Here is a 26517-nt window from a genome sequence, read left to right on the forward strand (position 1 = left end):
CTCACCTCTCACTCGGAGCCCGAGAGGCTCGAGTTAAAGTCCGTGTGGTTTCCTCTCACGGACTACGGAAGACGACCGGACGCGATCGAGACCGATTGACAAGCCTATCGTGCCCGTGGAACACATTTTCACGACACCGCCGTTGCTTGCTTCTCTTAAGAAAAAAAAAACAGAAAAAAAAACAGACTTTAACTCGCTCTGCACATGCATCACTCTGACCAAATAATATTAGTAACCGGGGCGGTATGCAAAAAAATCAAATAAACAACGGGTTCGGTTTGCGTGTCCATTTCTTCCTGTTTAGCGTTGAGTCTCCCACTGAGGTGTAGTTTCTCTTCAAGAGGCGAGGAATGCTATCTGAGCATCAATGTTTCACTGGGGAAAGTGGAAGAAGAGGATGGGAGCCAATAGTTCTTCAAAGAGACCCGTTTTTGACGAAAAGGAAGATGGTAAGTGATGACAAAGTGCAAATAACACTCCTTTCGGAGTTTTTACTCATCGTGCATGCTTGTCATTATTTTGTTTACATCGTCTGTCATCGATTTTCAGGTAATTAGCATTAGCTTGAGAGGTTGCTGCAGCCTGCAGAGTTGACCAAGTTTCTTTGGAAGGAAGACAAACTGCGCACCGATTGTTTTGCCTTCATATAACATTGTTCTATTTTCCTTTCAGTACCTGCAATGACAAGTGTTGCATAGCACCCACTCTGAAAAATGTCTATGCTTGGCATGAACCCATTGAGACAGAAACTAGTTAATTGCATTAATAAGGCAAGATTAATGTCATGCATGGAATTAATGTTAATTCATGATGGCTTGTCAGTGTGGAAAATCTCTCTCTGAAGTCCCCTGCTGAATCTTGATGATAAAGTACAGAGCTTCGGTGGTCAAGGCAGTTCAAGGGACAACTTGAGTAAATGAGGTCATTTCACCGCAGGATATGGTTATGTTGCCTCCAGTAGTCCACAGCTTCCATGGCTGCAAGGAATAACCAATTTAAGCATCTTTTTTTGCACATCATGCAAGGCAATATTCAGAAGAAATATTTTTACACCCCTGACAGTTGTGAAAGTTTAAAAAAAGTGTCCTGAAATGTGAAAAAAATAAAATAAAATAACCTGCAGACAGCACCATGCATTTAATTATCTTTTTCTGAAGTTGAGTCATTGGCAAACAACTGCAATCCCTACAATAATGTCTTTGTAAATTTGGTATCATCTCATTTTCTAAGAAGCTTGTGATAAAGTGGGACAGTACTGCGACATATTGAAAAAAATTCCAAGAGATCATTGTTGAATTTCAGCCATTCAAGTGTTAAAAGAAGATAACTTCCATACATTCAAAGTTAATCATAATAGAACTCAACTATTTTTCTTCTTCTTCCATTACTCTCCAATTCACATATGGGTCATAGCATCAACTGTTGTATAAATCAGCTCAGATTGAAGAGATTTTGTCCATGAGGCTGTTTGTTATTTATCATCACCCTGAGATGACACCACAAATCGCTGTTTTTGAACAGATTATTTTCCATAGCCTCAGGTTATCTGTGCGTGTGTGTGTGAGTGTGTGCAGGTTCGTGGCCAACAATCAGTCTTTGGCAGAGTTGTGTCTCTTGAGTGCTCTTTCTAATTCATTTGCTTTAATTACAAAGCATTGAAAGTTATTTACCCTTAATGCCAGTCTGCTCTCCTTGAAAACTTTACAAGTGAAGAAGATTCTGGAGTTTGTGAAGCAGCAGATTGTCTTTCATCCAGTGCACTGATAAGGAACATTGTCAAGGGTTGTTGATGGTGTCTTCTGTGGCTGCCAGCGTTTTAGCTCTGTTGCTTGGAAATCTCATGAAGAGCATGTGGTCTACAAAAATGAAAACTGGGCTGGCAGTATTTCTTCTGAGCTTTGTGTGTGCTCTGGTATAATGTGTTGTGCAATTTCATTTCCCCTTAAGGGTTTTATCATTATTATCATAAATAGTTACTCAAACAGCAAACATAATGAAGTAGACAAGGTCAACTCATTCTGAAAATTCTCCAGTAAAATTAGTTTATTTTACATTATTTTTTATATTTTTTATTCTGTTCTAAGAATTACATCGGTCAAAGTAGTGCCAAAGCTGTAACAGGAGATGTCTTTTTCTTTGGATTTTCTTTTTGTGAGACAATCTCAAACTGACGGGCTCCACCAATACCGATGTCATGAATCATGTCACTTAGCAGAGCACATGAAAGTCATTTAAAACACCGCCTGTGCAGATCATGTTTTACGATGACAGCTCACAGCTTTTGGATTGATACCTTTGACGACACCATTGTTGAAATGTACACGTGATTGTTCTTGTGCGTCTCAATATTGAGTTGTGTGCTTTTGAGACTCCTCGCTCAAAGGCAAATTTCCACTTATGTGGACAATAAGCCTCCCTCCATTCTTGTTTTGTGCACTTGTGCGCGTGTGCGTCTGCCTGAATGTCTAAGTGTGCGTGACTGCTCTTCCCGTCAAGGATAAGTGTATGAGGCAATGAAAGCAGATTTTGTTGAGGATAAAGATAGCTGCAGAGAGATGGCTGATTACTTGCACTGAATGCCCAGACACCCACTTGCTTTCATCTGTGTTACAAACTCCCAGTTTTCACTGCTTTTATTGGACTGCCTCCAGCTACTGGCCTCTTACACAAAACCAGCAGCATTGGCTGTAGCCATCGGATGGAGCGCAAGATGTAAGGAATGCAATCAGAATGATGGCATCGAATGATTTTGTAAACAGCAACAACAAACAGACAAACTGTTGTAGAGTGCTTACAAAAGTGAACAAGATCAAATGTCAAAGAAAGTTGAAGTTGGAAAAATGTAGTTGGACAATTTGGGTTGAACAATTTGACACTTTTTGCTGAAATGTTGCTCAGAGACTGCAAAGTAGAAGTCCATTGTTGAAAGGCCATAACCTTTTCTCTATGGAAAATGTTAACTTGTAAAAACCTAAACATGACTGAAAATCAGAAAAGTCCTTTGAGCATATGACGAGAAAGCTTTTATTGTCATGGGAAATAGCACTCCTGAGAAAATGCATTAAGTGCATTAGTTGGAGAAACAATGGCATGTGAACAAGAAAGCAAGGGAGTGAGGGTTTTTCATAATTTATTTCCACTCTGTGCTCTTAATGTAAACTTACAATTTAAAGGTTGAATCACAATCCAATAAAGCACCCCAGCTTGACGCACCATTTCAATTAGAAATATTTGGTCTTTTTTTTTTTTCCACTAATTCTAACACTTCCCAAGGGTCTTAATAACATGTCTGTCACTTTTTTTTTCCTTTGGTCAAATTACTCCAGGGATTAAAAGTGTGACATGGCAGAAAGTATATTCCAAAGCGAGCCTTTTCTTCCTGACACGGCCATTTTACAATTCTCTTAGGAAACCATCGGCGAAACATCTGCTGGGCTCGCTTTTATTTCCCAGGGAAATATACTGTTTCTTTTGGGCTATCCCCAATCTATTCCCACTGCTGCAATTTCAATACTACTGTAAATTCATGATAAAAAAAAAAAAAAAAAGCGATGTAGCAATGGTGAGAATTCCTGTCGAGGAACCTGAAATGAACCGTTGGGATATTTTGGGCTGCAAACAGAGAACAATGACTAAATCAGCAAGAGTGACACATCTAAATGCTGGAGATTGTCGTCCTATTCATTAGGTACACTCTTTTATGTGTGGAGCTAGTCCAACATAAAACAGGATCGCCCTCAGAGACCAATTATACTTTTCACACGTTTTTTTTTTTTCTCCTTCTGGATCGTTTTCATGTCACGGTTAATGCAGCTTGCTTAGAATAATCATTTTCTTGCGTATTTGTTTGTCTCAACTCAAAATACTGCCATATACATTTAGGTCAACAGTATTATTATTTTTTCCTTTTTCACATTTGCAAGACTATGTGCTTCGTTGGCCACACTGTGTCTTCATTTGACTTGTTCAGGCTTTGTTGCAGAATTTAGAAGATGACATAATAAGCCAGTCTGATTTGTCCCCAATGGGCCCGAGTTTTTTTTTTTTTTTTTGTCTGACAATGATGGAGGATAAACGCATACATCTGCTTCTGCCACCCACTCCAGAGTCAAGTATTGAATAAGAATGCTTTCACTTAACATTTTTTTTCCGGCGCAATAGACGAGGAATGCCAACCTAATCTGCTTCCAGTACATTGGGGCAAGTTGTTTGAAACATTACGATACTTCAATTTAGTTTTATTATTTTGGAAAGGACCACTATATTTTAATGAATCACTGGCAGCAAAATAGGAGCATTTCTCTTGGAAAGTGGCTCTCCATATAAAACGAGGTTGCAAGAAGGTGACTGTGCTCTTCACATCACTGCCGGAGGACAAGGCAGAGCGGCCAGTCTCAGGCTCCGCCTCCCTCCCTCCCTCCCTGCCTCTCTCCCTCCATCCTTGGCCTTTTGTTTGAGTTCACTTGTGTTGCACTTGCCTAGGGCTTTGTTTTGGAGTTTACATTTGTGGGAGATGATTTCATTATATCATGTAAATCAGCGTGTACTTCTACCCAAAATGCAATCACAGGGTGGCTTTAAGAGCAATGTTTACATGCTGTAAGTCCGTAATCACATTTGCCTCCTACCCAAAGCATATCTTGCTAACCTCGGGCCTCCAATTCGATTATTGGAGACGCAGTAATGCAGAAGCGCAACTAATAATCCATTATTTGATCATGTTGCCTATGAAAAGCTCCAGTCCGTTTCGCGCTGGCCTGCTTCTCTTCACGTGGTGCTGAAAATGTTGTTAGTTTTACCCTGACGCAGCCCTCGTATGAATCACCTCATTTTTGTCCAATTATCATTTGAGAGCCATTACTGAAACTGTTGCACCTCATTGATAACGAGCTATGTAGTGCTGATGAATATTTATGAGCGCCGTTTAGAGAGCTCAGTGACTATGCTACAGTGGTGATCAAAGAAAAAAAAAATGATGTTGGCAGCTCCGTGGTAATAGTGATTTAAGTAAACCGACTCATCAAAAGTGGCTTTCGGCCACTAGAGTATATTTGAGATGTCTTTGGTTCATGACGAAACACAACACCGTCATTTTTAAGACAGAGTTCCACAGATTTTTAAATATTCTCACTTTTTTTCAATTCAAATTTAGTCTTGCATAAGAAGCATCTCAGAAACGGAGCTTGCCTATCAATGAAGCCACAATATCCTTCATCACCATTCAGCTGAGTATTCCAAGGATTCAAGATGCATTCAAGATCAAACATCAGCGGAAGGTCACAGTACTAATTTTTTCAGCATCTTTAAAGGGGCAATAAAATCCCTGCAGCGAATGAAATTTCAAAGTTGACATGTTTGTGATACGCATCCAACGTTGACTCTCAGCCCTGGCTAGCTGCTGCATAGAAAATCTGAAGTTATCACACAGAGGAAGTTAGTTTGGTGTTTGCGTTGATCCTCGTTGGTACTCGTAACACTCAATGTGGGTGTCTGCTGAATCTTGAAATCCCTCAAAAACTTCCCTCTGTAATGCGGCCTCATTCTTACAAGGCTGTGTGTTTCTGCTTTACTTTTATTGCATTGTATGCACGTCTCATACTAAGTGGGCTGAGGCTAAGGTAGCCCAAATGTGGATTTTCAAAAGGCAGAACAGGAAGGTATCGATTCCAGGGGGAGGTAAGATCACATTCCACACGACTTATCTATACAGTTAGTTTGCATTTCAGTCACAGGCTTCACATGAGCTTCCTTTTGTAAGCGTCTTTATGCAGCATTCCTCAAAAGATTGGCACATCAGAGACATAACAGGCAAGCTAAGATTTATGCGCCCGCCCGTTTCTTTCAGAGAGAACCCTCGCAAGCGGCTTATTGCCAAGAAGGTGCATGCTTGGACGCAGCCGAGATACAATTTAGATAATTAAATGCGTCAGAGCGGCGCACCAAGGGATGCCTCGGCCACTATCAAATATGTACGCATGTCAAACTTATCTATTTTTTCTTTCATCCATGACTAAGGGTTTAGAAGAAATGCTCAGTTCAAACTTTTATTTTTGTAATTTCCTGATTGAAAATGTACCATTTGTATTTTTGCAATTGCCTCATTAAAAATGTAAAATGCAGAAAGTCTCATTGGACTGTCGTTAAAATGGACCTCGAATATACAGAAGCGGTACGACAGCGGTACTCTTAATCCTAATGGGATTACCGACACATCAAAGATATCAGGTTGCCCCCATTAGACAATGCTTTGCCCCTTTCGAAGTTCTCGGTCGAGTCGGAGCTCGGCTCAATACTTGGGTAGCAGCTGACAGGGGAACTGTATACCTCGTCCACTTTATTGATCATGTAGGGATTCTCTTTTTTTTTTTTTTGCACTAAGTAGCTTCCTCAGGGTGAAACTGGAGGCCACATAATGGACAATGTGATGTTGTGGGTAGAAATTTAATTGATAGATGACACACTAGCACTTTTGCTTTCTGAATGATATTTCGTTAACGCAAAGCTTGTGGAATTTTACATGCACATTTGTTAATTCCGATTTCATTTTTCTCCAATGTCCACCATGACATGGCTTGTTGCCAGTAGCAGCTCCTCCACAGGAGCCAATCTCCCATTGCAGACGCCAACGGGTGCCCACTCAGCATATCACCCTGGTGTGTCAGCAGCTTCCTAAGGCAACAGGGGAAGATGTTGTTCTTTCACATTCTCTTTGATAGATGAAATCCTGTTACGCTGCATGCTGCAGGGACTGGTCAGTCTTTTGTAAAGCGTCTAGCCAAACCTGGGAAAACGAATCATCTTTCCCATAGTTTTATTAGCGCTCCTCCAAGGAAAAGATCATTTTTCTTGCGGAAGATATATATATTTCATATATATAAAATATATATTTTTTTATACTATATTTTATTTTTTATTATCTGTAAGTTTTTTCCAACCAAGTACTATCCTATTTTTAGCCTTTAAGGAGAGTACACACTATCAATTGTTTTTTTTGTGTGTGTGAGGCTGTTTACTTGAGTTGATTAGCATTCTCTGGTGAGAGACATCAATTATAAAGGCAATTTGTAGTATATGCATGATTGGAAGTAATTTCCATAAACACTTGAAGGATATATCACTGAAGGTGACTGAAGCTCATGTGTGCCTGCGTGTTCTTTGTTGATTGTCTTTTATGAATGGATGCTCTCTGTTTGTTCTTTCATCACTCTCAGCTATCCTCAAGGCACTCTGTTGAACTTTCAATATTAAATGATGTCTTACTGTTAGCTCCATTGCACAAATGTCTCTATATATATTATCCAAAGTTATTATTAACATTTTATCCGTCCAGCTATAACAAGGACTTTGACTTTCTTGCTAATGTGTTTATTGCTCTGTATTGCGACAAATTTTATAGTGATTAAATGCCTTTTCTTTTTTTTTTGCAGTGAATTTTGACCACTTTCAGATATTGCGGGCAATCGGGAAGGGCAGCTTTGGAAAGGTAAGCTTTTTAAGTACTCCTGTATTTTGTGCACGGTTGATATCCAATAGTCGTGGGTTGTGTACCCGCTGGCGAGCGCAGTCCTTTTCTCTGCCAAGAAGCGAGACAACTTCTGATTGCATTGGACTTCCCATTACATTAAGCTTACAAGATGTATTATTTTCTGACTTTGAAAGACTAATTAATAAAAGTCACTTAGAGGAGAGTCCATTTGCTTTTCAGCCCATGCCAGCAAACCTGCTGGGAGTTTTGACCCATATCTACGTTTAATTACAGAGCAGTACGATACTGTCTGCTTGTGCTCAATAAAGCAACTTGGCTCCCGTGTGTGTGTGTGTGTGTGAGCTGCGTTGTAAAAACAAATTGGAGCAGTTCTTTTTGTCCATTTTGATGGTCACGCGTCACAATGTTAGGATACATTTTTGTGGGAAAAAAAATGCGCGAGTGTTAAGAAGTAAAACCCGGCCGGGTGAGACGTGATGCTGTGTGTGTGTCAACACAATTGGGCTCGAGAGATTATCGTAGTTTATCTTCAGTTTGAATCCTAAATACGGTGGCAAATATTTGTTAAGCTTTTCAGTCGCTGCATGTTTTTGCAAATTCATTCCGTTTTGCTCGTCTCTAAACAAAATATGTCTCTCTCTTTTGTGGAAAGTCATTCCCAATGCTGAATACATTACCATGCAAAATTATGTTAATGTGATGTATTCCTTTGTTCCACCAAGCTGCTGTCACTTTCTTTCTGACACCGAAGGGAGAGACCCAAGTGGGGTCTTCCAAACATGTATAAATCATAAGATATGATTTGTGTCGTCCGGCGGTTGAGTTAAAAGCAGCATCACGGCAGAAGAGGACATGTTCCTCCCACAGTCGAAAAATCAATACGTTTTATTGAGTAAAGACTCAATAAAATATGACCCTAAGAAATAACCCTAACCCATAAAACAGCATGTCCAGTATTTCCTTTCCAAGTCCAGTCATTCCTACATTCATGTTATTTTTCCTTTTTTGTAACTCTCACAATTTCAAATGGTGAAAAGAAATGTCCGTCCACATTCGTTGTTTCCAATCTCCGGCTTCCTATCTATCCTCTCTCATCCTTTGTATCTCCAGTTGGACAAGAAATGATTGGTAGGTTGCGGCGATTCTAGCCACAGGAGTTGAGGTTGGACGCCAGCGCATTTGGAAGACACGCTTGCCCGCCTGCCCGCCTTCTCTAGTGGCCTTGCAGCGCCACTGAGAAGATAATTGCCTGCCCGACCATCTTCTACCTTTCCCCCCATGTGTGTCAGCCCCCTCAGTACTTGGAGACAGCTTTCACATCCGCAGGGCTCATTAAGGCCTTCACATGAAGCACTCAGGGGGAGTAAAAACATCGAGACGTGACAGTCATTGACACTGACAGGAGTTTAGTGACAGCTCCTTGATACCAAGAGTCGGACGGAAAAAGAAAACAAACAGAAAGGGCAACAGAGGGAGGTTGATGCATTAAGACAAGGACGGTCAGTAGTGATGCAAAAGCTCAGCTGGTGGATACTTTCAAATCCCGCCTATCCACTCACTCACTCACTCACTCACTCACTCACCAGTCGTAGTAAGTGCTCATTAGGACCTGGTGTGAAGTCGAGGTTTAATAAGTGGGAGTGGAGAGACAAAGTGAGACAGGGAGAAGCAGCAACACCTCGTCATGTCGGAAGACACCAGTTCCTTTGGAAAGGTCAGAAGATGATTAAGCCATTGTTAGATTTGTTTTTTTTTCTATTTGCTCAACAAGCCTTCAGGCAGGTCACTTGATGCCTTTAAAAAAAGGACATGATGAACATTTTATAATTAGAATCAGAAATGTGGGGAAAAAAGCAATCAAATCTTTCAGATTTTGAAGCGAGGGATCACTGTACTGCTCACTGGCAATATTTGTCCTAACATCAATCCACAAACGTAATTGGAGAATGATGGATGTCATCTCTCACCGTGCAGTATATTTCACACTGTGTTATAGCGCAGCGCCGAGAATTGGCTAAGCAGAACAAATGGTAATGCCGGCCGGCCGGCCAGCCGGCCGGCAATGCCTTTGAGGGAACTCATTAAATCATTTCTCCATTATTACGATCTAGACAAAACACAAAAGTAGTACTTTGTAACTCAAACCTATTGTAATAATGCTGGGCTTCTTTACTGAATGAATGTTCTGCTCCCGCATGAAGCTTTCAAAGCGTCAATATACGACTTGTGAGTAAAAAAAGTAATTTTCTGATACTCGGTAGATATACAGATCTGATGACGGGTAATTTAAAATGGCTTTGCCATGTCACAATCCTTCCTATATTGCTTTTCGCTATTCAATTGATTGTTATTGCAGATAAATCTGCCGGAAATGATTGCGACGAATATTATGTAAATTTGCTACCAACCCGAACTGAGGAGTTTACGGGTATTTCCAGCTTAGGAAAGTTGTATTTGGAAACAAATATGGAATAAAACTATTTATTTTGAAATCATATATATATACTTTTTAAAGGTTAAGCTATTCCCTGTCTCCTTTATAGCCATTTTATAGACTCATTTTTTTTCTTTATGAATTTTTAAATGCACAGCATTTGTTTAATTGCTCATCATGGCTGACTTGTGATTTTAGGAAGGGACCTGCTGTGATTAGTGTGATTCTCCTTTCTTCATGCTAATTAGGAATAAATGCCCTAAGACAAAGGAAAAGTTACTGTCATGCTCCAGCGATCAAAACTATTAAATGTGACTAATGAAGCTTTTATGATGTCAAATTGAATCTATTTGGGCCGCCTGTCTTTGAGGATAGCGATGAGACAGACATCGTTGGGTCCCGAGTAAAATCAATTTGTTTTTTGTGTGCGTGCGTGTGTGCGTGCACATGGCTGTCTATCTGGCCACCTCCAAAAAGCTATTTGGGAGAGTTAAACAGGTGCTGTGTGCAGCTGCTGGTCAAAGATTACAGGCAACAATGTGACAGCATCTCACTCGGCGGCGCCATACACTACACTATTGATTGAACAAAAACAATCAACCAATTTTCCTTTCATGATGCATCAGCTGCAGCAGCAGCAGCAGCAGCAGCGCTCAACCACCTGGACTGCAACTTCCTGTTTGTAAACACAGCTGCTCAAAACAGATTTTCAGGATTCCCCCTCTACCATGTCCCTTGCGTTCATGAAGGTGGGAAAACTAGTAAACAGCAACTTAACCGCTGTTAATTTCAAATTGCAACTTTTGAGTCAACTATTGCTGAATGACTGCGGTGGTCTCTTTTGTCCCCAAAGCGAGACTTCACAGAGCATTGCTTCAATGTGTTTTTCATACAGTTTCCAGTTCAGGTGAAAATGTCTCCATTTATATGCAAATAGCTTTGAAGACATTGGAGTGGTATATTTCTGGACTATTGATTTTGCCTTCTCCACAATAAGCCAGTTTAATGCACGAGATTTCTTATAGTCTCCATGAATATATGAATAAATCCTTTTGAACTTTTATCATTTTACCGCGCTGACCAAATCTTAATGATTCCAGGCAGGAAAGAGCTATCGGTACACGCTTGATAGGTTCAGACCTAATAACGATCCTTGACCGTAATCCCGTTCATAAGAATATGGACAGCCGATCAAATTGAATTTCCAAATCCTTGATTTTCCTCCCAAATGGCGCATACCATTTTGTTTTGAGCCAGTGAAACATCTTTCCAACCAAAGTACATGACACTAACATGGAATATGGTTTCAACAGAAATCGTTTATTGCTTATGTCTCAAGATTTTTTTAGTTACCATAAAAGAGGAAAGCTCTTCAACATTTGGTTTGCAAGAGTTTAAAGGCTGTATTTAGACTCCCCCGTAGCACGATGAAGTGCAGATGGCCTTGCTTTGGGCAAAGAGAAACTGGGTCCGTGATGAGCGAGATGAGCGAGATGATCAGGGCTGACCTGGAGCTATGTATTGTAATGGTGATCGTTGTCCAAAAGAAAAAAAAAAGCCAATAAACTGATAGGCGATGTTCAGAATGCAGGTCTTAATGCTCATTTGGGATTGTTAGTTCACATGACATATGCAACGCAACCTCAATCCATCTGGCGTGTGAACGAACATATGCATCCCCAAAGTGACCCGTACGCGCTGAAGAAGCCATGATGGCACTCACAACGTCGTCTTTAAAGAGGAAGTCAACCCTATATTGATCAAATACTGTGTTAAGTGATTGTGCTTGATATCGATGACTGACCTTTCCATTTTTCTCTCCATTGTGTCACCACTTCAATTCCAGGTATGCATCGTGCAAAAGAGGGACACAGAGAAGATGTACGCCATGAAGTACATGAACAAACAACAATGTATCGAAAGAGATGAGGTCCGAAACGTCTTTAGAGAGCTCGAGATTCTACAGGAAATTGAACATATTTTTTTAGTAAATCTCTGGTGACTATCTTGTTTTTACCCTTTTCATGTGGAATGCAATGCTTTGTCTCTTGTCTGCATGCATGTCTAGCCAAAAGATACTCGCTTAAATCCTGAAATACATTCTTTGTGGATAGAATGCATCTGCAAAAACTTTGTTTGGCACAAGGAGGGGAACGTTTTTTTTTTTTTGCAAATGCATAACAAAGATCACAATGATTAACTTTGATCATTTACAAAAGATATTTTGGACTCATGCAAATCCATTTGGTAATAAGTGTGCTTTGAATTGACCTGACTTCTCCCTCGAGTTGGCTAAGTCAATGAATGGCGGCCGCTTTCATTATTCAACACTCATCTCCGAGCGGGACACGTTTCTAAATGTAATTGGGGACCTGGCACGGCATTCATGGCATATTGCACAAAGCACTTAGCTCTCTTGTAATTGCTAGCATGATATTGCGTGCATCCATCTTTTGCAGACACTCAGCGAGGATATTTTGTCTCTCACACATCCTGCACGACGGCCTCATAATATGCAGTTAGTGACAAAGCATTTTAGTTTAATTGTGAATGCTTGTAGCCACCTTGAGGAGATGAAGCCATTTTAATCAGTGTACAGTATGAGCTTTTTTTATACTTCAATTCCCACCACGAGAGTTTGGCTGCCAAAGCCCTCCGTGTTCTAGTTTGCCATGTGACGGCCGTGATGTTTTGCTTACTGCTGCTACCCGTACTCAATCATACCTACATAATTTGGAGCGGCTGACAATCTGACACTTTCTTTCTCATTTTGAATCCATAATGGTGACAAGCATTACAAAGCCCCCCCATTACTCCTAAAGTTGACAATGGCGTTATCTCCTTGTGACCAATGTTTACGTGATTGCTGGGGGTGTCAATGCGCTAAAAATTGCTTTTCATTTTCATGGACTCTTGCTTGTTTTTCACACTTTGCGCTCAGTTTCGGCATGTAAAAGCAAAAATCCGGCCGCCGAGTGACGGGCAAATCCAGCCCACTCGTGAAAATTGGACTGCTGCCGAAACGAGAGGATTGAAATGATGTTTGGAGGGTGGCAAAATCACGTCACCCTTCAAGGTAGCGCCATCGAACAGAAGTGCTGTCTTGACTCCTGTTGCTCCGAGCTCAGCGGTATTTGGCTGGCTCTCACCAAAATGAAATGGGACTTGTCAAATGTTCAGATGCGGGAGGCCAGCGCACCGCTGCTGCGTGATGGAGTCCAAGCACAGCTGTTACGAAGTGCGCTCTATTTTGTTGACATTCACAAGCGCTGAATGTTGGCAGGTAACAACGAGGTGTTTTATTCCAAGGTGATTTGACTTCTGCCCTAGTTTGATGAGAGATCATTTATTAAGATGCTCAATTACCTGCATTGCATTGAATCTTCTCCTTGTTTTGTAACGACTGGAGATACGCTATAGATCTGCCACATCCCATGTTCATGGGCTTACCCCTTTGGTGTTGCAATTTCTGTTGCTTAGCGATTTTGAATGCATGTGCAATGGAGCCGCCGGGGAATTGGGGATCTCGCTCGTCTCAAAAGCAAACATGTGAGAAGCTCCAGCCTTGATATGGTTTTAGATGTGCTTTTCTTGAGACCGTGCCAGGAGAGAGCCAAATACACATCTGCAGGAACACACCAGCCAGCTGTCACAGGAAATAATGATTCCTCCACTAATGGAGAGAGCAAACAGAAGAGTTGTTGAAACGAGTGCTGGGCTAGTATTTTGAGGATATACAGACTCAATAGGCTCTCCAAGGGTTTCTTTCCTCCATCGTTGACCCACACGCAGTTAATTCTGGCTTGGAGACATCCAGTTGTGTTTTGTACTGGCATCTGTAGCTGCAGAGCCAAATGATTTTGAAAGGGTACCTTGTGAATCCCATCAGCTGCCTTAAGCAGAGCTGATGTTGACTTTACAACACACTGTAATAATTGCTCTGTCAGCCCCTCACACAGCCGAGTTAACTGGATGACCTTGGAGGGGTGACTATTGAATAGTATGTACTACACGTGTCAGAACTTTTCAAGGATTACAACATGACTGACTCTTTTTTTCGCTCAAGTGTTTCAAGCGTAGAGTTTAGAGGTCACCTTTGGCCCTTCTGTGGCCCTTGAAGAATTGTTGGTTATTGGAAAACGGCATTTTGCCTTGAGCACGACAGCAAATAGCTCAAACAGCCTTGTTCTTTTTTTCCCCCAACAGAATCATCGCCCAAAGTATGTTGCCTTTGCTTCGTTGAACCATTGATAGAGCGTTTAGAGTGAGTGTGTGTGAGATGTGCAGAAGGATGGTGTTTTTCCCCTTGTTTATTCACCCCTTCATCACGATCCAATTGCACAAGAGGAGTGTAGTGGATAAATGTGCTGCGTCCTGCTCAGACTCCATTAGGAATATTGATTTCAGGCTTGGGTGAAACAAGTCCTTTTTGCAATTGGGGAACAAAGTAACCCTTTATAGCCTCAGTCAGATTTCATAACAAGCTGACATTTCGACATGAATGCCTCCCTGAAAATTGGCACGTCGTGTTGAAACGCACATGGGTGGTTTTAGGCGACACGTCGCTGCTACTTTTCCACAACCGCTGTATTTGTCGGCCATAATACAAATGGGAAAAAGTAGGGCACCTGCAAGTGTACACTAGTTGTTTTGTTTTCAGGCTTTGAAAGCAGGAAGAGTGCTCAGTCACACTGTGGGGGAAATCCTCTGAGTTACCTGCAAGACGATTCCGTCACTTCCAATTAGACTATCGTCAATGTTATGTAGGCCGCCTTAACTTTGCAGACCAAACACAGGCAAAGGGATAGCAAATTGTCATTTTTCTTTGGCGCCAAACTCTTCTCTTCCCCATTCCCTGCCTCCCCGTGCTCATTTGTCACCGTGGCCTGATTATTTCAGCCCTTTCCTCGGTCGCCTTCTTGCCAGAACCTTCCACTTTTCGTCAGTGTGACTAAAGCAGGCCAGTCTTGTTTCCAAGTGCCCTCTTACTGCTTTTGAACACATCTGCCACCTCAGATTGCTGACAATCATTCACAACAGCCTTTGATTGTGTAGGACACACCAAAAAAACATCATTACAGTTGTGATTAGGTGACAGGATTTTCTTTTCCCCCTCAATGCATTGGCTCTTGACTGAATTTGATTCAGGAACTTTTAATAACTTGCTTTCTATGCAATTTTCCAAACAAATGTTATGTGCTAGTTGAATGTGGGGTGTGCCAGAGCAGAGGAAGTTATCTTGTCAAGAGGCTCCTGTGAGTTAGATGAGGTGATAAACAGGTGACAGTGAGCCATTGTGCATCCTGGGGCCGGCCATCTGCGACAACACTGAAGATGATCTTTGCATCTTGGCTTCTGTATCACTGGTCAGCCATTTATATGCAGTAGGAAATGTCATTTTGAATTATTTAGTAGCAACACAAAGCAGAACAAGCCATTATCGGTCCTATCACATGAAAGTCAAGAACAAGTCAAAGGCTTTCAGAAGTGGCACCAAACACTGCTTGAAATGTTTTTTCCTCTCTTTGGAGCAAGGGCATGTGCAGTTGGTCTTTGGATTAATTTTCATTCTAAATTTCAAATAAAATAGCATCCGTTCCTCATAGTTGCAGGGTTGGAAAAATGATATCTTGAATTCGGTCGGATCCAGGTTGTTCGCCCATGTGTTTAATGGATTGGTCAGTTTATGGAGCAGAAATCATGACGTGAAGCATTTCAAATCCCCAGCCTCTCTCGGAAAGCCTGTGTTTTAATTTGATGTGCATGGTTAAGTAAGCCTGATAAACCAAAGTGTCAACTTTGGAGCAAAAGCAGTTTCCAATGAAGTCACGTTAAGCAAAGATGGGCCGCATTGTCAATTGAACCACTACTCTCTCAGATGTAAGGTGCATTTTATCCACACATCCCAACAAACTCATTTTGGGTTTTAAAAAATATAAACAAATCAAATCAAGCGAGTGATGCATGTTTTCTCTAATTGCATGGAGTGTGTCTTTGCTTTTTGTGCACAGCTTAAAAAAAACAAAAAAACAGTGGTGACTTTATCCTGTGTCCTTCTCCCTTTCCATCCGTAAACCGGACCCCAGGTACTCATTCCAGGATGAGGAGGACATGTTTATGGTGGTGGATCTCCTGCTCGGAGGAGACCTTCGTTACCATTTGCAGCAGAGTGTCCCGTTCAGTGAAGATGCCGTTAAGCTTTACCTCTGCGAGATGACACTTGCACTCGACTACCTGCAAAGCCAGCACATCATCCACAGGTACAAAGTCGGCCTCTTATTTTCATCCCTGCATTTTCCATACGTTCTTGTGAATCCCATCGGCAAGAAGCAGCTTTCGATGCTCGCGTTGTGCAGCGTCACAGATGGCAGCCAGGAAGAATGTGTTGACAGGAATGTCAGTGGAATGAAAAGGGCGATAACGTTCAAAACAACTGCTGGCAAACTGAGTTGGGCAGGCATGGAGTGAAACTAATCCCAGCTTTAAGCGACCAATAGAGGTGGAGAACACGTGCTCTCGCTATCTCGGTAGCCTGCCTGGGATTTTTCACTGTCAAGTTAGAACGCAATGACGGCCGCACCATTATTATTTTGTGGCTATGTTTCATATCATGATGTCGTCTGGATGAGGCAGTTTGAGGGAAACTTTGGCTCGGGGATAAAACTGTTTTTCTCAACTGAATCTATTTTCTGCTGTTATGTCTATTTTGGTTTGAAATGATATCGACAGTTGGTGTGAATGACGTCTGTGTTTTCATGAATCTGTCTGAACAGATAACCTGAAAGTCATATTGTTCACTCATAATTCATAGGCAGTATGTCATTCGGATCCTTTATCATTTTGATTGAAAGGTCCCCTACGTATATGTTAGATAACCAGATCATTTCGTCGCATGCAGCCACGGTGGGCATTCAGTCTGCAGCCTTTGTTTTCAAATATGCTGAGCACACCGTTAATTGTTAGCTGGTGAAAGAGCTAGTTCCCTGCAGACCCAGATTTGGAACCACGGGAGGTAGAAAAAGAGTTTGAACCTTGTTCAGAACACTCATTGGAGCTGCGGTGTACCATCTGAGTGTGTGCAGCTACACAACAGTACACTTGTGTGGATCCATCTGCACGGGAAGCTTTTAAGCCCGATATATACATTTGAAGAAAAATCGGTATACATACGTATATATTTACTGTTGATAGGTGACACACTGAGCCAATAGTGCCAGTACCTGAAAAGTCCTTTTGCATTTTTTGTCACAGTCTGCTCTCGCAGCCCTAATCCAAACCGTAGCCACCCCGAGCTTCTCCGTTTTGTTCCACCCTGCAAGTTTTTGACAGGAGAATACCGTACAATTATTTTACTGCACTAGCTGAAGGAAGAAGGTCTCTGGTCTCCTAGCAACAGTCAGCTGCTGCTGCTGCTGCTGCTGCTGCTGCTGCTGCTGCTATGCCCAAGGAGGCAAAATTTCTTCTTTTGGTGAAGAAGGCAAAGGGATGAGTCCCTCTTGTGTAGTCTCCATCAGGATTTTAATGCAGCAACATCTTGTCTCACTTGATTTCTTCTCACTAGAGGCATTTCTGGTTAACAATGAAGAAATCCTGAGGGTTTTTTTTTTTATCGTGCTACATGGGTTATTAGTGTAGCTGAACTTCTCTGAAGTTCTCCTATGAATATGCATGTATGCCCCTCCAGTCCGCAAGATCATAACAGCATCCCTTCCATTTTTTTTTTTTTTTTTTTGAGGGCCAATTTTAACATTTGGGTCTTAGAACATTGGGAGTAATGGCTCCACAAATGTTTGTGTTATGCAAAGTAGTGTGTATAGTATAATTAGTTTGGCATCCCACACCACATTAATCATTTGGTTTGCCTGGGAGCTGCTAAAATATGATGCATCACTAGCATGCTTGACTAATATTGAGCCATGTGCTGACAAATCAGCGCCAGTGTCCGTGGGGTCTTCTGGTGCATTCTTTTTAATGAAGGATGAAAACGTCATCTGATAGTCATGCTCATACTTGCAAAATGTATTTCACACTTATTGTCCATAGATCTTGAATCAACTCCCACAGGTTTTCATATACACAACATATTAATTCACATTTCATTCCAGTGCAACAGTGCAATGAAAAATGACATGACTGACATGGCATCGCCTTGATGTTCTGAATGAAGTCATTATTACGGATGTTGTGTTTGTGTTCCTTTAGAGACGTCAAACCAGACAACATTCTTTTGGATGAGCAAGGTAAGGATGTTTAATATCTGATACGTATAGATGTTTAATGTTGAGTGGGAAGCGCACCATGGGAGGATGTCTAATGATGTTCTCCTTTTGTCATTTTGCTCATCTAGATAATTCATGAATGATTCTAAATGAGTGAGTATTGTCTGATTATTTCCTTTCAGGCCATGCTCATCTGACAGACTTCAACATAGCGACAATAATAAAGGATGGAGAGCGAGCAACGGCCTTAGCTGGAACCAAGCCGTACATGGGTAAGTAACTCTTCAGCTTTATGATACAATTTGCATACTTTTTTTTTTTTGCATACTGTGTGGTGAACATCAACCTCGATCAGAATTTGTGCCTTTGAATTTGCTACCTCTTTAGTCTTCAGTTTTCAAAAACATGTTGGACACTCCTGTGCTTTCAACTTCATGTGCCAGTTGAGAGGTGGCTCCTTTTCTTTTCTAGCATGATTGCACAAAAAGGTCCTTAAATACATGGTTTGATTTTGTTTTGGAAGCACTTCAGAGCCCCGACCTTGGACCTTACAAATATAGAGATCTGACAATTGGCAGATACAAACTGTTGGATCGACGACATAAAACGCTCAAATCATAATAATGTGTCACAAAGATTATGTAGTCGCTCTGTGCGACTAGAAGCTGCCGTAAAAGGTGTCTAAGTCAGATGTCTGCTGATTTCATCATCGCACTTGTGTGTCGATTTGAAATGTGATTTATCTGTACACTGTGTTCCCCTCTCAGCTCCTGAGATCTTTCAGTCTTTCATGAATGGAGGGATGGGCTATGCATTTGAAGTAGACTGGTGGTCATTAGGTGTGACCATTTTCGAAGTTCTACGAGGATGGGTAAGGCGTTACGCTCAAACTCTCAACTTGTATTTTTTTTTTCACAACTGAAATCACTTTTAATCACATTACTATGCCATGCTTCATATCCCTACTTGTTTAATTTCACACTTGATCATTAGGCATTTCGATACAAAGTATTTTTCTCCTGAATGCTTCTTTCCTATTTCTTTCTTTCTTTCCAGAGGCCCTATGACATTCATGCCAGTAACTCACTGGAGTCCTTAATCCAGCTCTTCAGCACAGTCAGTGTCCAGTACAGCCCGGCCTGGCCCAAAAACCTGGTTTCTCTCTTGAGGAAGGTGAGTGGGGGACATCAGATGCTGTTTGTTAGCTATGTTACAGATTGATTTGCCTACATGATGTCATTTTACCTCATTATAGTTTGTAGGAGGAGGATGTAGCTCATGTATTTGATTTGTCAGCGACAGTATTGTGGTGCACTTGCCTGACTTCAACGAAATAGAAACACTCTAAACATAAGCCTCTATTTTTGTTAAGATGTCATGGATTATGTCACCTTGTTGAAAATCCACTGCTAACACAATCATATTACACCTACAAACAATATTTCTTATTTATAACCATCTAACTTGGTTTCCTTTTGATTGAGTATATTTTTTATGATTTTAATTTTGTACAGGCCTCCCTGTCATAAACAGGGTAAATGGAAGACATTAAGCTTTGCTAAATCGAAACATAATGAAATCAAAATCAATTCAAGGGCAAGCTGAAAGGAAGAGCAGAGCAAAACAGACAGATAAAAGGGTTACATCAGAGGTCACGTCGTGGTCGGGTGGGAGGTCGATGGGAAATGGCTTGGCTACAGCTGGAGGGAGGGAGGGAGGATGAGACGAGACCCTTTCGACTCGGGAGAAGAGACACGAGGCTAAAAATCTCACGTGGAGGCACAGGGACTGATTGTGCACTATTTTATTATACAAGTCAGCTTCTATCTGTTCAATACTTACTGAATCAAGAGTACTTGTTATTTTTAATTATTTTACTTGAGCTGTTTCTGCCATTTTAAGATTAGAGATTGATATGATTTGGCACTTCTGGTGTGCACATTCTGGATGAAGTGTTGGACTTTTCCACTCGGCTGCTAATCGATGACTCTGTCTGGTCTCCAGTGAGATACATCTATCTTGCCCTACAGGAGGAAACTGCACAATATTGAACTATACAAGGGGCCAAAAAAATCACATGCGTGTTATTGTCCAAGCCAATGAATGGCACTCACACAATTAACTACCCCCCGATATTTTCCGTGAAGTGAAACAACGTGAACAGTATCAGCTAATGAAAACTGCTTGGAATAACACCACCCCCTATTTGCGTCAAACGTAAGGTCCGGGGGCCAGATCCGGCTTGCCATTTCATTTTATGTGGCCCGCAAATAATGTCAACTCCCATGAGCTTTCTAAACTCTGTACCATCATTTTAAATTTGCATGTGTGATAAATAATAATGTTGAAATGTTTTCTTCCCCTCCGAAACTGCTGTCTGTAGCAAAAATGATTTGTGTGTGTGTTTTGTGTCCACCAGCTACTTACAGTGAACCCTGAGCATCGTTTCTCCAGCCTGTCTGACATGCAGACCTCTCCCTACCTCGCTGACATCAACTGGGACGCCATTTACGAAAAGAAAACAGACGCTGGATTTGTTCCAAATGTTAGTCTCGAGCAACACGACACGCGCATGCACACACACTCGTACACTATACTTGAATGGAAAAAAATCAAAACTGATTAAATCTCTTCTTTGGATTCCTCCTATGGTCATACAGAAAGGTCGTCTCCACTGCGATCCCACTTTTGAGCTGGAGGAGATGATTTTGGAATCTCGTCCCCTTCATAAGAAGAAGAAAAGACTGGCAAAGAACCGGTCTCGGGACAACAGCAAAGATTCACAATCTGTAAGTCCAATTATGTCAATTTATTCTTCATTGTAAAAAAAAAAAGATTATTATTCCACCAGTATTCTTCGTTCAACTTTGCAAACTTCAATAAATTACACCAATTTTGATGATTAAATCCTCAAGTAAGTTTAAGAGCGACATTTATCTCCCCCTTTGTCATTTCCTGCCTGATTAAAACAATTCCGACTTTAAAATAATGAAGTCATTTAGCAAGTCTGTGGAATTGTTTATCACAAATTCCCCAATTGTCAAACGTTCACCTTATTTGTAAAGAAATTGCGTTAAATGATGTCGTCTTCAGAGCTGTTGCCATGCCCTCAAGAGCTTTCAGAAATGTTCAGCTTCTATTTTTGTCCTGCGCAAAACATCCAATTTTGAAGGAGACAATTGATGACTTATTGTGGAGGGAGAACTGATCATTAACCTGATCTCACAGGTTACATCATCACGTAATGCAAATTGACATTGACGTTTATTTATGGCACTAATGCTCTCGCGCTCCATGTGTTGGACTCTTGTTATTATTGTGTGTGCGCAGGAGAATGACTATCTACAGGAGTGCCTTGAAGCAGTGCAGCAGGAGTTCATGATTTTCAACCGAGAGAAGTAAGCGCACAACTAATTGAGACTGCCTTGACTTTACATGATGCAAGTCACACAATCCTGAAATCGAAACCATCAGATTGCAATTAGGCCTCTTCCAAATGGAGATAAAAACTTAAAATAAAGCTACAGCAAGAAGCAGAGACACAAAAACACAATGATTGCCAACTACAGCCATTGTAATAATGTCAAGGTTCCTTGCATTTAAGTGCATGTAACGCTTAATGAATATTGTTATTACTTGACCATCTTGACACTTTTTGACACAGCCAATTAGCTGTTCTGCTTAGCAGCAGTTGAAGGTATTGCATCGCTCCACATGCATGTTAAGAGTAAGTAAGAAGCCATTAAATGGATGAGTAGCTCGATAAAGGCGCGTGGAGGGAAAAAAAAAGCAATTTATTTTCACGGTTGACTCACTGAAGCAAGGAGAAGCATCCGCTCCAGAATCATAATGGCACCACCTGTCTGTTCATCAACCAGTGTTTGGCGTTTTTTCCGTGCCGACAAGGTCTTTGTTCGACCAAGTGACAGTCTGCTTACATATTTAGATGGATAGGAAAACAGTTTTGGCTGTTGGTTGCCTCCGTACTCCAAACTAATATTTGATGTCATGCAAATTGTAGGATTTTTTTGGTCCACTTGTGACACTGCAGCATGACCAAAATCCGTCTTTATGAGAAATGACACATTTGGACCTAATTGGGTGATTATTGATGATTCCTATTTCTAACGCGGCACATCGTATCACCCAAGTGCTCTCATTAAACTTTCAACATTGTCTCTTACATTTTCCAAAATCTATATTCGTTTCTGGGAACTAAAAATAGTCGTGTCAAATACGAATCCGACTTTGAACTGTGCGGACTACGTTTTGTAGATTGAAAAAGCGTCAAGAAGAGGCGCATAGCGAGGCTGGGGGAGACGACGCCAGCGGAGACGCCGAGGCCGGCGGCACCGACGACGACGCGGCCAATCCCGACCCGGAACCCGAGCCCGAATCCTCTTCCAAACTGAGCATGTGTGGCTCGGTGTGCTCGTCCCCTGGCAGCTGCTAGCGCCACATCAGCTCTCTGCGCACGATCCAGGATGAAGGTCTCTCTCTTTCTCAGTGCCATGCCCATAGATATATTCTCCCCTCTCTCCTTTGCAGTTGCCAGGAGGGGAGGAGGAAGCACACAGCGGGACTGACTCACTGTTGGACCCAATTAGTTTCATTCGGTAGCTCCCTTCCCTCCCCGGCCGGTAAGGCAAGAACGAAGCAGATTGTCCACCTCCTTGTCCGCCCTTCACTATGCTCCAACTTCTATGCAACGTTGCACTTCATCCACAGCATTGCAAAGAGTATCACGCGCTAGGGATGATGACATCCTGCCTGAGCAATTGCGCTTGGTGATATTTTGGTGGCTTTGCTGGTTTGAGTCCAGATGCATTTTCCTGCCTCCTATTCAAAATGAGCCTAGGATGTCTGAATTATTCAACACACACAGGCGGTTTTACAGTTTTAGCTTGTCTCTGCTTCACTCCTCCCCTCAGCCTCTCTCTCTTATGTCATGAATGCCCTAATTCAGAGCAATTGTATTTTTTATGTCCTGCCTGGTGTACTTGTATTGCCACACCTTCCTAAAATCATTGGCGTTTATGCAACAGTGTCAAACGAAATCCAATTTACATTGTTGACATCGGAAGCGCGGCTCCAAAAGATGCCGTAATTCAGACCTTGTATATTTGAGACGTAACGTATATTTAAGATTTGGAAAACGAATTAGCTGTCAGTTCTTCAAATGATTTTCACAATCAAGTCCAGTCTTGCCATAATGATAGTTGTTCAGTTGAAACGCACGGGAAAACGTAGCAATGATCCACTTTAAAGCCCGTTCCAAACTGAAAACCATGTAAATAGCGTAACTTGTAGGCAAAATTAAAAAAAAAATAAAAAAATCACCACAGTTTTATGTGGCGCTGCAAAGTCAACATATTTCAAGTCAACTAAAGAAGGAAGCTTGTGGAGTCAATCCTTCGCATTGCTTCGTTCTGCTCTTGGCTCCAAGTGTGCGGGCACATCTTGTAGGCAACATAGGCCAAAGCTTTTCTACCATTTGCATAACCATTTCTAAGCAAGTATGTGAATGAATGTGTTTTTCTTCTTTCGTGTAAAACAAAACAGTCCGGTGTCCAATCATATTGCCAATGTGAAGAAACGGTCAGTATTCGGGTCAGAAGGGAACTTCATGACATGCAAAAGAGCTGAAAGAATCTTCTTGCCTGCGTGGCATTATCTGGCTAACTGACGTAAAACAGTAGTTTTCGATCTCTTTCAGTCCAACACAAGCCATCACATCGAATTATTTCCATTTTATAACCAATCCGAGTTATGATATTTCACAACAGTCATTAATGCGCACAATGAAGTCATTTGTGCTTTGGTGTAAGGATGCATTACTGAATGTATTCAAACAAATGTTTACTGTAATACGTTACACTATCTGAGGAACAAAAGACTTTTCCAGCCCACTTCTGTCTTACCTTGCCACCAAAAAAGCAAAACATTCAAGTTATGTCATCCTTTGATGCGTTCTAAACTGAGCTCGTGCACCCATGTCTTGTAATTTATAAAAAAAAAAAAGGTCTGTCTTTGGGATCTTTGAATTTTGAGGTTGAACTCAAATATTGTCTCTTTAAAATACTGACTGTAGTCCCCACACTGTTTAATTAGCGTGATTGGATTATCAAAATTAATGAATGAGACATAAAATGTAGCATCACCCAAGTCTGTCATATACTGTCTATTTTTTTTCCTCTTTATTCTTTTTTATTTTGCACGTGGAGTACAGTATAAGCCTGATTTTTGCCAAAGCCTGGAGCTTGAGCTTTCACGGCTGATTTGTGCATGCACAAGCTATTGATAATAGCATACCTCAATTTTCACACCATTGTTGACTCGGAGTGCAACTGGCCTGCCTCTTTTAACTGTATTGAATTGGGTGTTATATGGACGGCATGATATTAATGTCATCTGGGATCCTGTTAGTTGTCTTGATAGTTGTAACGTTCATATGGCCGTGAAAATGTTCTGGTGGTTTCTTTTCCTCTACAGTTGATGACTTGTCATTACGGTGAATACAATTGGACAGTAAACATTTGTTTCCAAGTTGTACGAAATGAAAGAAACCAAAGCGCTAAACGCGAATCCACTTGTATTACAGTGAACCCCAATTATCTGAAATCTGCCATTCTAGTGAGATCATCTAAAAAAAAAAGATTTTGTATAATTTCATGTCTACCATGCGCTTTTAACAAATTCAAACACATTGTGAATGCATTTGAATACAATTTGTATGTCAAATTTTTTTTGGGGGGGGAATACTGTACAGTATTGAAAAGTGCTGCACGCTGTCAATACCTCGACAGGGCAGTCATGTTTGTAGTTCCATAGCCAGGTACGTTGAGTGTCAATTCCGAACTTCGAGCGACGTTACCAGCAGCCAATCAGAGCCGAAAATCCAGTGATATTGCTTCATACGCAGTACAAATTTCTTGAATTGCAATATATTTCTTTTCAACACAGTACAGTATTTCTATTTAGGAAAAAAAACTTTGAAACCTGACAGTACTACACAATAACACTACACTTATCAAACTGTGCCATTGGAATGGTTTCAAGTTGTTATTCTAGCGTTCAATGACTCCATATTCCATGTTTTAATGTTCAAGGCTCATCCACTCGCTGGGTGAGTGGAAGAAGGTGTTCCAAAAAAAGGAAGAAAATATTCCATATTTGGGGAAATGGATTGAAACAGTCTACACATCATTTCAAATACAGTCTGTGTGCATTATGCTGTATGCCAATTATTGGTCAATGAAGAACCGTTTTGATGATTGTAGCTTTTAATGCCAGTCGTTTTTTTTTGTTTGTTTTTTTGGGACAGCAGTGATCATTCCCAGATGGACATTGCTTGCTCACTTTACTGGCGTGTTCCTCAAGTGGTAGTTTGGATGCTCTTTGGTGTTTTTAAAGCGCTCTGTGCTTGTTTTTGAGCAGCAAAGCATGTCTCCTAATCAGCAGCGGTCCAGTGGATGCCCTCAAGGAATGCAAAAGTGTCGATGTTTGAACCGTCCGTTACACTTTGAAAGTTGCTGCCCTGTTCCCATTCAATTCCGACGATGCAATTTATGTTTCTCCTTTCTTCCATATGATCCTACAATGCATCATTTTGCGCAGTGGGATTTTTATGAGGGGATTTGATGAAAAAGCCTTGTTCTGTAAACTGCTTTTGTGTTCAAAACATGCGACTTCAACTGCTTTCATAACGAAATAAAACTCCTTCCCAGAAGGTGTCATTGGGCTGTTTTTGTCTTGTGAAGGAATTTGTTGACAGGTTGAGCGCTGGTGAGTCAGTCAACTCATGATATCCTATGCAAAAGTGCAAAATCCCTCTCATTTAGGAGTTAACGTTCACCGGGTCTTCCAGAATGTCCACAGGTGTTCCTGTATTGTCGAGTCTGGGGCGCCACTTTGGATCGTCGATGACCTCCAAGAGAGCTGCCAGCTCAACCTCCAACTTGCCAACAGTGTCCTCCACTTTCTGCAAAATACAGATGGTATGTTTGTGTCCTTAGAGACTAAATAATACATTAATAAGCTGTAGTATGAATAATGGAATCATCAGTCATGAATTATACAATACTTTGATTTGTATGAATAATACAGTTGCCCAAAGCAGTTACTAAGGGAAGGTCAGAGGAAGTATACAACTTCTTGATGAGTTTTTGAGACTGGCAGTAATAAATCACCTTCTCCACTTCATCCAAGCGATTATGACGACTTGCGTGTTCTTGACACGCACTCGAAGACACGGCTCGAGGCGACCGCTCGGCATCCACCTCTGAAAGTGCACACGTGAGTAAAGTCGCACTGTAAAGCAGACACAAAACTCACAAGCCGATAACAAAATGTGCAACATTTTTTGAGAAGTCGAAGAA

General features: G+C 41.2%; 1 protein-coding gene and 1 long non-coding RNA gene across 4 annotated transcripts in view; one reads left to right on the plus strand and one right to left on the minus strand.

The window, feature by feature from the left end:
• Positions 1 to 25868, plus strand: stk32c (serine/threonine kinase 32C). 3 transcript variants are annotated; one of them, XM_088385894.1, is made up of 12 exons: positions 1 to 449; positions 7428 to 7483; positions 11767 to 11918; positions 16007 to 16180; positions 18123 to 18160; positions 18322 to 18411; positions 18907 to 19010; positions 19196 to 19312; positions 20559 to 20684; positions 20800 to 20928; positions 21470 to 21537; positions 22415 to 25868. In XM_088385894.1, exons 1-12 carry the CDS (start codon positions 368 to 370, stop codon positions 22590 to 22592), a joined length of 1314 nt encoding a protein of 437 aa, XP_088242020.1. In that variant the 5' UTR covers positions 1 to 367; the 3' UTR covers positions 22593 to 25868. The 3 variants fall into 3 exon arrangements, with proteins under 3 accessions (XP_088242020.1, XP_088242022.1, XP_088242021.1); XM_088385896.1 differs by lacking the exon at positions 1 to 449 and adding an exon at positions 5895 to 5969; XM_088385895.1 differs by lacking the exons at positions 1 to 449; positions 7428 to 7483 and adding an exon at positions 9087 to 9200.
• The window catches only part of LOC148392804 (uncharacterized), a 3523-nt gene continuing 1720 nt past the window's right edge, over positions 24715 to 26517 (minus strand). Inside the window, exons 2-3 of the long non-coding RNA XR_015860622.1 lie at positions 26329 to 26420; positions 24715 to 26120 (exon numbers count right to left, since the gene is read on the minus strand). This is a non-coding gene — a long non-coding RNA (uncharacterized LOC148392804). The remainder of the gene's footprint in view (positions 26121 to 26328; positions 26421 to 26517) is intronic.

This window comes from Syngnathus floridae, chromosome 9 (assembly GCF_059516105.1).
Source record: "Syngnathus floridae isolate MCC-2025c chromosome 9, RoL_Sflo_1.0, whole genome shotgun sequence".
Classification (NCBI taxonomy): domain Eukaryota; kingdom Metazoa; phylum Chordata; class Actinopteri; order Syngnathiformes; family Syngnathidae; genus Syngnathus; species Syngnathus floridae.

Excerpts from the sequence above, each read along its gene's own strand:
- stk32c (XM_088385894.1), top strand. The coding sequence starts at position 368 with ATGTTTCACTGGGGAAAGTGGAAGAAGAGGATGGGAGCCAATAGTTCT. Across the intron at positions 16,181-18,122 it reads AGCCAGCACATCATCCACAG|AGACGTCAAACCAGACAACA; the intron begins GTACAAAGTCGG and ends GTGTTCCTTTAG. Across the intron at positions 18,161-18,321 it reads CATTCTTTTGGATGAGCAAG|GCCATGCTCATCTGACAGAC; the intron begins GTAAGGATGTTT and ends ATTTCCTTTCAG.